The 12,414-nt window shown below is 41.8% G+C and overlaps 1 protein-coding gene across 1 annotated transcript; it reads right to left on the minus strand.

Annotated features, from left to right (window-relative positions):
• Positions 1–1,513: 1,513 nt before the first annotated feature.
• On the minus strand, positions 1,514–4,484 carry LOC106571726 (4-galactosyl-N-acetylglucosaminide 3-alpha-L-fucosyltransferase 9-like). The gene is made up of 2 exons (XM_014145128.2): positions 4,286–4,484; positions 1,514–3,675 (listed from the first exon to the last, which is right to left on the minus strand). Exon 2 carries the CDS (start codon positions 3,665–3,667, stop codon positions 2,567–2,569), a length of 1,101 nt encoding a protein of 366 aa, XP_014000603.1. The 5' UTR covers positions 3,668–3,675; positions 4,286–4,484; the 3' UTR covers positions 1,514–2,566.
• Positions 4,485–12,414: the final 7,930 nt, after the last annotated feature.

A 12,414-nucleotide genomic window follows, 5' to 3' on the forward strand; every position in this document is an offset into this window, starting at 1 on the left:
TACTTGCACATTCATCTTCTGCACATCTACCATTCCAGTGTCTAATTGCTATGTTGTAATTACTTTGCCACCATGGTCTATTTATTGCCTTACTTCCCTTAGCTTACCTCATTTGCCCTCACTGTATATAGATTCTTCTTTTTTTCTACTGTATTATTGACTGTATGTTTGTATATTCCATGTGTAACTCTGTGTTGTTGTATGTTTCGAACTGCTGTGCTTTATCTTGGCCAGGTCGCAGTTGTAAATGAGAACTTGTTCTCAACTGGCCTACCTGGTTAAATAAAGGTGAAATAAAAAAATAAAAATGGAATATGTATCCAAATTGAATGTGTGATTTGGTGCAGTGAACAAGTGACTTTGTGAATTTGTTTGTTGTACTCAGTCAAATGAAAATGTGCTTTGAAACATGAGCTATTTCGATGATCTGATTGCATTTTTGTGCTTAGAGTTGTGAACATTTTACACATACTTGTAAAGATTGCACCAAAGTAATTCAAAAACTAACTTCCAGGGTCCTGTGAAGTCCAGCCAGCTGCTTGTTGATTCCCCACAGGGCTTGGTGTGAATGCTGTAGGAGGCCTAAACCTAACCAGTTTGAGTACAATGAGGACCCTGTCAACCATCAGCAGACAAATAACAAAGGCTCTGAAGTTGTTGGCTGCACATGTCCGTGGTTCTCAGCTATTGATAACAAGTCGATAAAGACAATAAAATCATGTTGAAATTACAGAAATTACACACTTGATGAATCAGTGAAACAAATTTCACAAGGTATCAGTACTCAAAGATTTGTGAAAGGTCTCCAGGAGCTGTATTGAAAAGATCCAATGAGTGTTCTCCCAGATCTTAAAAAAAAAAAAAAAAATGGGTTTAAATTAAATCAGGATAAACACACCTCAGTTTTAAATCACACATACACACACACTCATACACACACACACACACACACACACACACACACACACACACACACACACACACACACACACACACACACACACACACACACACACACACACACACACACACACACACAGACAGACAGACAGACAGTTTTATAAAAAACAATGATGGGTGTTTAAAAATGTACAAACCAGTTGTTGTATATCAAGATGCATATAAAAACATCACTTACAAAAAATAATATAAATAAACAACAAAGGGAAAATGTACTTACAGCTGTCTACAGGTGTCTTCTGCTCAGTGACGGAATAGAGTTGGCTGACTGGATGCTGTCCAAGAGTCAATGCTCAAGATGTTGTCTGCTGTAATGTCAGTAGTTAATGTCTTAATAATGGTGCTTTATTTATACATCATTGATCTTTGACAAGTTCAAGCATTCTCTCTGGTTAAGGAAAATGGTATAGGCATCATGCCCAGACGCCACCCTGACCTCGCATGCCCAGACGTGACCCCCATACATTAGCTTCCACCTCACAGACACATACGCACGCAAACTGAGGTAAAAATGGGGGGGGGTGAAATGGTTTTCAGAATTAAAAATAAAACATTCATGTTTGGTATTGTTTTAATCAACAAACAATTTTCTGGTTAGAATTAAGTGAACCCTGCATGTTTTAAATTCACAGCTCTGGTTATTAATAAAACAATTATTTGAAGCAACTAAGCAACTAGGCCCCAATACAATAGCCCCTTGATCAACACCTTTTACACCATGTCTGCACACAGACACTAGGACCCCTCCTCACATCCGATATACTGTAATCAAATAAGTGGGGTGTGATGTTTACATACAACATGTGGTAATGCCCCGGCCACTCTGAACAATGGGTGTGATATTTACATCCTGGTGTGAAGTCACACCTGAGTGTGATATTAAAGTCCCAGCCATTCAGAACAATGGATGTGATGTTTACCTACTGTACATCATGTCATAATTTCCCTGCCACTCAGAACAATGGGTGTGATGCTTACATACATCATGTCGTAATGACCCGGCGACTCAGAACAATGGGTGTGATATTCAAATCATAGGCAGAAGTCCCGCCCCCCTCCTCAATCAACGAGGTGTGAAAGTTAGTTTGACAGAAGCTACCCTACAATAACTACTCTCATGGCATTTGAAAATTGATGATGTCATCAAGTTAGAAGTTTTTTTACTTCATATTATTTTCTACAAAACGTAGAAATGCTCTGTTTTCACGTTTGTAGACACTGGTATTGTGCTGGAGATAAAACATGGTTGAATTACCTTTTAATTATTTCAGCTCAAAATGTGTGAGTGTAAAAGATATAAAACATAAATACAGGTAGTAATTCAGACAATAAATAGTGCAGAGGTTAGTTGTTGGGTAGTTATAAAGATAAGAGCCTGAATGGTTCTGGATACTTCAAAACCTAGCTATGACACTAGTACAGTAAAACAACCAGGTACACTTATCTTACAAGTAGTGCAATAGGTCGTAAAGGCACTGTGTAAACATTGCTATTGTGGGATGCTGGGTGTGACTAAATTCCATCCTGAGACATGATAATGTACATGGAGAGAAGAGGGTAATATAGTGGTAACAGCACATACACCGATGAGGATGTAAGTGACTGATTAACCAAAATGCCATTTGTAAATATCGTGAACAGCCCTGTACTCCCAATGTTTGCCTATGTGGTCACAGGCATAGCAAATAGCTTGCGTGAACTCTTGACTCAGTTGAACCAGATGTTCCTGAGCAGAGAAGTTTCTACGCCACTGAAAGTAGCGCAGATATGCCTCATCATCCTTGTCCAACTTCAGGAGGAATTCAGCCAGGGCTTTTGCATCGGGAAAATCATTAATATGGATGAAGGAATCTCCTGGGACAAAGTCTTCATAGTTCTGTCTCGGTGGGCCCAATACCACTGGCACAGTTCCTGCTGCAAGTGGTCCGTTTAGCTTCTCAGTGATGTAGTCTTTGTGGACTGAGTTCTCAAAGGAGAGGTAAAACTTACAGCTGGAGAGTGTTGAGTAGTAGTCCTCAGAGTTCAAGAATCTAGCAAAGGCCTTGCCAAAGACTTCCACCTTAATGTGTTTTACAAGTTCTCTGTAATATTTGTACCTTACCCCTGTTCCAGTGGCAGGGTCATTGTTGCTCACAATCCAGCAAACGAATTTATCCTTCTTGGGCAGCACAAAGTCCTCACCCTGGCCTTTCCTTACGGTCAAGCGCCAACGCACAGGGATGTCTGCGTCCTCCCTATAACTCAAGGTCAAGTTGAAAAGGTTTTCTAGACCAGGTATTCTAATTGTATTTGTAGGGGATTCCACATGATACCAAATCCACTTCTGGAATGTTGGTCGAGGTGATGGAGGCAAGTTGGATAAATCGTATTTGATGGATTTGTGAAAGATGAGCACACCATCTGCCTTGTTGTACAGAGACCTGTCATCTGTCAGGTGGCAGCCATCAATGTTGAAGAAAGTGGCACAATCGCTAAAATCAAACCTGCGGTTTTCAGGCCAGAACCACAACAGCATGATGGGCTTGTCTGGCTCTGGCTGCTTCTTAGACAAGGACCTGTTCTCAGGTTGCTTTGAGTAATGAGGCTGGGGAGTGCAGTCCAGAGCTGATTTGTAATACATAAAAAACAGTGTCACAAATCCTCCTAGACAGAGGATCCCTACCAGGAAGATACGCAAAGCTCCTGTAAGGAAAGTACTTGACAGCATTTTTGCTCCTGTGAAGAGAGGAAAAACAAATTATTACATTATCATTCACACTCAAAGAAATTAAACCAAATGAAGATTTTTGTTTAACTGTTAATAAATAGCTTTTGTGTACAGAGAGAAAGTATGAGAAAAGAAGCAGGTGCTGATTAAACATTCTCTTTAATTTCAGAGTAACCACAAATACAGTTGATGCAATCGGAAACATGAACAATGAGAATGGTTTAGTCAGATTAGATTAAAAAGGAACACCGACGAAACGTGCCCATGTACCTGGCTACCTCAGGATTGTGTTGAAGTTAATAATAAAAATGTCCTTTCAGCACAACGTGTTGGAAGTACATGTTTTCTTGTTTTTTTTCACAATTGTGGGTAAGGTGTACTTTAAACAAGTGATCTTATACCCCTTTGCCGTACTGATCCACAAGTCTAGTTTGTTACAATGTCATCTGGTGAATGCTGAAATTCCTTATTCTTGACTAATAATGATTTTCGTTGACTTTTTTTATAGTCTAAAAACACTTAATACTTATAGACTTTTACATGACCATTCAAAACGCACTCAATAAGGCACCAATAAGTGAAAGCCTGTACTTGTCAAAGGAAAAGATAATGACTCACCGGTCAACAGGTTGTTCTTGTCATGCTGTATTCAGAGCTGCCGGGGATGTCATCCATATACACTCCCTATGTGAACTGTGCATCTGTGAAACATTTCTCTGGGTCATTGGTACTCATCAGTTCAATAAAGCGATAAGAAACAGTGACAAGCCGTTGTTTAAACGAAGGGAGAGAAAAAGTTATTCTGGAAGCCTTTACGGCAGGATGAGAAAGCATGAAAGGGAAATAGAGGTTGGGCCTCTGTTGGGAGGGTTAGGACAGATTGTGCCATGTCCCAACAAACAGTAAAGGGGGAAAAAATCCTGTATCTTTTCCCTTACCAGCAATAACATGCCTGAACATGTCATGGACATCATAGAGTTAGAACAACTAGGCTACAAAGACCGTTAATGAACCAAATATTTCAAGGACACATTCATTACAACAATTCATGTGAACAAAACATTTCAACTTCACTGTTCACCACAACCACGAGAACAAGGAGAATGATATTGAGTGTCTAGGTGTGGTTTAGTCACTATCAATGTTGTGGTGCGTGTGTGGTGTTCCATGTAAAGTCATGATTCACATCCTTCTCTTTGTTCCATCATGCCAGTTTGAGAACTCCCATGGAACTTCCACATATTCTCTGTTTACATTTGATACTTTCTAAAGTGATGAATTCCCATATCCCCTTACGACCTGGATCCTGGAGTGTTTGGTACCCTGATCCACGGTATAAAGCATGTGTGAAACAAACAAACCCTGGCTGAAATTAATCGTGGACCTGCATGAGTAGTGGGTCCAGGATTCAAGACCAGTGTACTTGATATTGTGACGCGGCAGCACGAGTCGTGTGGAACTTTTTTGCCCGTTGTAAACAAGCTTGCTCTCTAACGTCATGTAGAATGTGTGTCGTGCTGATCGCACCCTGAATCAGTTATTTTCTGTTCTTGTGAAAGCAACATTTATTCTGTACAATTCTCACAAATGCTACAGGAAACCGAACCATGGAACCGAATTTCATATGTGAAAACTCCCTTAGCCTGTCTTAGTTCTAGGCATTTTTCCTGGTTGTTTTATGTGTCGGTATTAGATTTGAGTGACCTCATGAGTATACATTGTGTCTTTCATTGTGATTGAATGTTTGGTGTGTTAAAGGCGCAATCCATACCCTTTCTCTACCTCGTGGCAATGAAACAAACTACAACTGTCCTGAAACATTTACGCTAATAACTCACAGAACCACTCAGGGCAACACTTTAGGGGAAAAAAACTCAACATATAGCTTCCACCTTTATGAGCTAGAAGTGCTGTTATAGTGTGAAGTTTTTTCATCCATTTGTATACATTTATTGTGAAACCATAACAGGAGCTACAGTACATACCCACCCACACAAAGAAGGCGTCACTCTTTGTAAAACACAATGGGAAACGTATCAAATGTACAGTAAACAGAGAACCCCTCATGTTGATGGAGAGAAAAAAATTGCCATTTTAAATTCTACGCATTTTGCCATGTCTTATATTTGCCGTTATTTGTATTTATTGTGGATCCCCATTAGCTGCTGCCAAGGCAGCTAATGGGGATCCATAATAATTAAGGCAGCTTATAAAATTGTAAAAACATTACAATACAGTCACAGATTTCCCAACACGTGTGTGGATAGTGTGCGTATAGTGTGTATGCTAGACTGTGTGTGTGTGTGCGTGTATGCATGTGTCTGTGCCTATGTTTGTGTTGCTTCACAATTCCGCTGTTCCATAATATGTTTTTTATCTGTTTTTTAAATATAATTTTACTGCTTGCATCAGTTACTTGATGTGGAATAGAGTCCATGTAGTCATTGCTCTATGTACTGTAGTACTGTGCGCCTCCCATAGTCTGTTCTGGACTTGGGGACTGTGAAGAGACCTCTTGTAGCATGTCTTGAGGGGTATGCATGGGTGTCCGAGCTGTGTGCCAGTAGTTCAGACAGACAGCTCGGTGCATTCAACATGTCAATACTTCTCATAAATACAAGTAGTGATGAAGTCAATCTCTCCTCCACTTTGAGCCAGGAGAGATTGACGTGTATATTATTCATGTTAGCTCTCTGTGTACATCCGAGGGCCAGCCGTGCTGCCCTGTTCTGAGTCAATTGCAATTTTCCTTAGTCCTTTTTTGTGGCACCTGACCAAACGACTGAACAGTAGTAGCCTTGTTGATAGTGTTGTTAAGAAGGCAGAGCAGCGCTTTATTACAGACAGACTTCTTCCCAACTTAGCTACTGTTGTATCAATATGTTTTGACTCTGACAGTTTACAATCCAGGGTTTCTCCAAGCAGTTTAGTCATCTCAACTTGCTCAATTTCCACATTATTTATTGCAAGATTTAGTTGAGGTTTAGGTTTTAGTGAATGATTTGTCCCAAACACACTGCTTTTAGATTTAGAAATATTTATGGCTAACTTATTCCTTGCCACCCACTCTGAAACTAACTGCAGCTCTTTGTTAAGTGTTGCAGTCATTTCAGTCACTGTAGTAGCTGACGTGTATAGTGTTGAGTCATCTGCATACATAGACACTCTGGCTTTACTCAAAGTCAGTAGCATCAACTTTAGTAAAGATCGAAAAAAGCAAGGAGCCTAGACAGCTACCCGGTGTAATTCCGGATTCAACCTGGATTATGTTTGAGAGGCTTCCATTAAAGATTACCCTCTGTGTTCTGTTAGACAAGTAACTCTTTATCCACATTATAGCAGGGGGTGTTAAGTCATAACACAGGTTTTTCCAGCAGCAGACTATGATCGATAATGTCAAAAGTTGCATTGAAGTCTAACAAGACTTATCATCAATTTCTATCAGCAAATCGTCAGTCATTTGTGTAACTTCTCTGCTTGTTGAGTGTCCTTCCCTATAAGTGTGCTGAAAGTCTATTGTCAGTTTGTTTACTGTGAAACAGCATTGTATCTGGTCAAATACAATTTTTTCTAGAAGTTTACTAAGGGTTGGTAACAGGCTGATTGGTCGGCTATTTGAGCCAGTAAAGGGGGCATTACTATTCTTCGGTAGCAGAATGACTTTAGCTTCCCTCCAGGCCTGAGGGCACACACTTTCTAGTAGGCTTAAATTGAAGATGTGTCAAATAGGAGTGGCAATATCGTCTGCTATTATCCTCAGTAATTTTCCATCCAGATTGTCAGACCCCGGTGGCTTGTCGTTGTTGATAGACAACAATATTTTTTTCACCTCTTCCAGACTTTACGGAATTCAAAAGTACAATTCTTGTCTCTCATAATTTGGTTCGATATACTTGGATGTGTATTGTCAGCGTTTGTTGGCATGTCAAATCAAATCAAATGTATTTATATAGCCCTTCTTACATCAGCTGATATCACAAAGTGCTGTACAGAAACCCAGCCTAAAACCCCAAATGGCAAGCAATGCAGGTGTAGAAGCACGGTGCCAAGGAAAAACTCCCTAGAAAGGCCAGAACCTATGAATAAACCTAGAGAGGAACCAGGCTATGAGGGGTGGCCAGTCCTCTTCTGGCTGTGCCGGGTGTAGATTATAAAAGAACAGGGCCAAGATGTTCAAATGTTCATAGATGACCAGCAGGGTCAAATAATAATAATCACAGTGGTTGTCGAGGGTGCAACAGGTCAGCACCTCAGGAGTAAATGTCAGGTGGCTTTTCATAGCCGATCATTCAGAGTATCTTTACCGCTCCTGCTGTCTCTAGAGAGTTGAAAACAGCAGGTCTAGGACAGGTAGCATGTCCGGTGAACAGGTCAGGGTGCCTTTCCGTTCACCTTCACACTCCTGGGCCAGACTACACTCAATCATAGGACCTACTGAAGAGATGAGTCTTTAATAAAGACTTAAAGACTAAGACCGAGTCTGCGTCTCTCACATGGGTAAGCAGACCATTCCCTAAAAATGGAGCTCTATAGGAGAAAGCCCTGCCTCCAGCTGTTTGCTTAGAAGTTCTAGGGACAGTAAGGAGGCCTGCGTCTTGTGACCATAGCATACGTGTAGGTATGTACGGCAGGACCAAATCGGAAAGATAGGTAGGAGCAAGCCCATGTAATGCTTTGTAGGTTAGCAGTAAAACCTTCAAATCAGCCCTCGCCTTAACAGAAAGCCAGTGTAGAGAGGCTAGAACTGGAGTAATATGATCACATTTTTGGGTTCTAGTCAAGATTCTAGCAGCCCTGTTTAGCACTAAATGAAATGTATTTAGTGCTTTAACCGGGTAGCCGGAAAGTAGAGCATTGCAGTAGTCTAACCTAGAAGTGACAAAAGCATGGATACATTTTTCTGCATCATTTATGGACAGAAAGTTCAAATTTTTGTCAATGTTACGTAGATTGGAAAAAGTTGTCCTTGAAACAGTCTTGAAATGTTAATCAAAAGAGAGATCAGGGTCCAGAGTAACGCTGAGGTCCTTCACAGTTTTATTTGAGACGACTGATGAATTGTCAGATTCAACAGAAGATCTCTTTGTTTCTTGGGACCTAGAGCAAGTAGAACATTTGCAGCCATCCACTTCCTTATGTCTAAAACACAGGCTTCAAGGCTTTGGGGCTTCACCATGTTTCATCAAAATGTACAGCTGTGTGTCATCCGCATAGCAGTGAAAGTTAACATTATGTTTCCGAATGACCAAGAGGTAAAATATACTGCTCAAAAAAATAAAGGGAACACTTAAACAACACAATGTAACTCCAAGTCAATCACACTTATGTGAAATCAAACTGTCCACTTAGGAAGCAACACTGATTGACAATACATTTCACATGCTGTTGTGCAAATGGAATAGACAACAGGTGGAAATTATAGGCAATAAGCAAGACACCCCCAATAAAGGAGTGGTTCTGCAGGTGGAGACGACAGACCACTTCTCAGTTCCTATGCTTCCTGGCTGATGTTTTGGTCACTTTTGAATGCTGGCGGTGCTTTCACTCTAGTGGTAGCATGAGACGGAGTATACAACCCACACAAGTGGCTCAGGTAGTGCAGCTCATCCAGGATGGCACATCAATGCAAGCTGTGGCAAGAAGGTTTGCTGGGTCTGTCAGCGTAGTGTCCAGAGCATGGAGGCGCTACCAGGAGACAGGCCAGTACATCAGGAGACGTGGAGGAGGCCGTAGGAGGGCAACAACCCAGCAGCAGGACCACAACCTCCGCCTTTGTGCAAGAAGGAGCAGTAGGAGCACTGCCAGAGCCCTGCAAAATGACCTCCAGCAGGCCACAAATGTGCATGTGTCTGCTCAAACGGTCAGAAACAGACTCCATGAGGGTGGTATGAGGGCCCGACGTCCACAGGTGGGGGTTGTGCTTACAGCCCAACACCGAGCAGGACGTTTGGCTTTTGCCAGAGAACACCAAGATTGGCAAATTTGCCACTGGCGCCCTGTGCTCTTCACAGATGAAAGCAGGTTCACACTGAGCACGTGACAGACGTGACAGAGTCTGGAGACGCCGTGGAGAACGTTCTGCTGCCTGCAACATCCTCCAGCATGACCGGTTTGGCGGTGGGTCAGTCATGGTGTGGGGTGGCATTTCTTTGGGGGGCCGCACAGCCCTCCATGTGCTCGCCAGAGGTAGCCTGACTGCCATTAGGTACCGAGATGAGATCCTCAGACGCCTTGTGAGACCATATGCTGGTGCGGTTGGCCCTGGGTTCCTCCTAATGCAAGACAATGCTAGACCTCATGTGGCTGGAGTGTGTCAGCAGTTCCTGCAAGAGGAAGGCATTGATGCTATGGACTGTCCCGCCCGTTCCCCAGACCTGAATCCAATTGAGCACATCTGGGACATCATGTCTCGCTCCATCCACCAACGCCACGTTGCACCACAGACTGTCCAGGAGTTGGCGGATGTTTTAGTCCAGGTCTGGGAGGAGATCCCTCAGGAGACCATCCGCCACCTCATCAGGAGCATGCCCAGGCGTTGTAGGGAGGTCATACAGGCACGTGGAGGCCACACACACTACTGAGCCTCATTTTGACTTGTTTTAAGGACATTACATCAAAGTTGGATCAGCCTGTAGTGTGGTTTTCCACTTTAATTTTGAGTGTGACTCCAAATCCAGACCTCCATGGGTTGATAAATTGGATTTCCATTGATTATTTTTGTATGATTTTGTTGTCAGCACATTCAACTATGTAAAGAAAAAAGTATTTAATAAGATTATTTCTTTCATTCAGATCTAGGATGTGTTGTTTAAGTGTTCCCTTTATTTTTTTGAGCAGTGTATATAGTGAAAACAATAGTGGTCCTAAAACGGAACCTTGAGGAACACCAAAATTTACAGTGTATTTGTCAGAGGACAAACCATCCACAGAGACAAACTTTCCGACAAATATCTTTCCGACAGATAAGATCTCAGCCAGGCCAGAACGTGTCCGTGTAGACCAATTTGGGTTTCCAATCTCTCCAAAAGAATGTGGTGATCGATGGTATCAAAGGTCTAGGAACACGAGGACAGATGCAGAGCTTCGGTCTGACACCATTAAAAGGTCATTTACCACCTTCACAATACTAGTCTCAGTGCTATGATGAGGTCTAAAACCAGAATGAAGCGTTTCGTATACATTGTTTGACTTCAGGAAGGGAGTGAGTTGCTGTGCAACAGCTTTTTCAAAAGTTTTTGAGAGGAATGGGAGATTCGATATAGGCCGATAGTTTTTTAAATATTTTCTGGGTCAAGGTTTGGCTTTTTCAAGAGAGGCTTTATTACAGCCACGTTTAGTGAGTTTGGTACACATCCGGTGGATAGAGAGCCGTTTACTATGTTCAACATAGGAGGGCCAAGCACAGGAAGCAGCTCTTTCTGTAGTTTAGTTGGAATAGGGTCCAGTATGCAGCTTGAAGGTTTAGAGGCCATGATTATTTTCATCAATGTGTCAAGAGATATAATACAAAAAAACTGGAGTGTTTCCCTTGTTCCTGGGTCCTGGTAGAGTTGTGCAGACTCAGGACAACTGAGCTTTGGAGGAATACACAGATTTAAAGAGGAGTCCGTAATTTGCTTTCTAATGATCATGATCTTTTCCTCTCCTCAATGAAGTTCATGAATTTATCCCTGCTGAAGTGAAAGCCTTCCTCTCTTGGGGAATGCTGCTTTTTAGTTAGCTTTGCAACAGTATCAAAAATAAATTTGGGATTGTTCTTATTTTCCTCAATTAAGTTGGAAAAATAGGATGATCGAGCAGCAGTGAGGGCTCTTAGATACTGCACGGTACTGTCTTTCCAAGCTAGTCGGAAGACTTCCAGTTTGGTGTGGCACCATTTCCGTTCCAATTTTCTGGAAGCTTGCTTCAGAGCTCGGGTATTTTCTGTATACCAGGGAGCTAGTTTCTTATGACAAATGTTTTTTGTTTTTAGGGATGCGACTGCATCTAGGGTATTGCGCAAGGTTAAATTGAGTTCCTCAGTTAGGTGGTTAACTGATTTTTGTACTCTAATGTCTTTGGGTAGGCGGAGGGAGTCTGGAAGGGCATCTAGGAATCTTTGGGTTGTCCGAGAATTTATAGCACGACTTTTGATGATCCTTGGTTGGGGTCTGAGCAGATTATTTGTTGCGATTGCAAATGTAATAAAATGGTGGTCCGATGGTCCAGGATTATGGGGAAAAACATTAAGATCCACAACATTTATTCTACGGGACAAAACTAGGTCCAGAGTATGACTGTGGCAGTGAGTAGGTCCGGAGACATGTTGGACAAAACCTACTGAGTCGATGATGGCTCCGAAAGCCTTTTGGAGTGGGTCTATGGACTTTTCCATGTGAATTTTAAAGTCACCAAAAATGTGAATATTATCTGCCATGACTACAAGGTCTGATAGGAATTCAGGGAACTCAGTGAGGAATTCTGTATATGACCCAGGAGGCCTGTAAACTGTAGCTATAAAAAAGTGACTGAGTAGGCTGCATATATTTCATGACTAGAAGCTCAAAAGACGAAAACTGCGTTTTGTTTTGTAAATTGAAATTTGCTATGATAAATGTTAGCAACACCTCCGCCTTTGCGGGATGCACGGGGGATATGGTCACTAGTGTAACCAGGAGGTGAGGCCTCATTTAACACAGTAAATTCATCAGGCTTAAGCCATGTTTCAGTCAGGCCAATCACATCAAGATTATGATCAGTGATTAGTT

This window comes from Salmo salar, chromosome ssa15, assembly GCF_905237065.1.
Source record: "Salmo salar chromosome ssa15, Ssal_v3.1, whole genome shotgun sequence".
Classification (NCBI taxonomy): domain Eukaryota; kingdom Metazoa; phylum Chordata; class Actinopteri; order Salmoniformes; family Salmonidae; genus Salmo; species Salmo salar.

What these genes read in the sequence shown, in the direction of transcription:
- LOC106571726 (XM_014145128.2), bottom strand. Translation starts at nt 3,667, where the DNA reads ATGCTGTCAAGTACTTTCCTTACAGGAGCTTTGCGTATCTTCCTGGTA.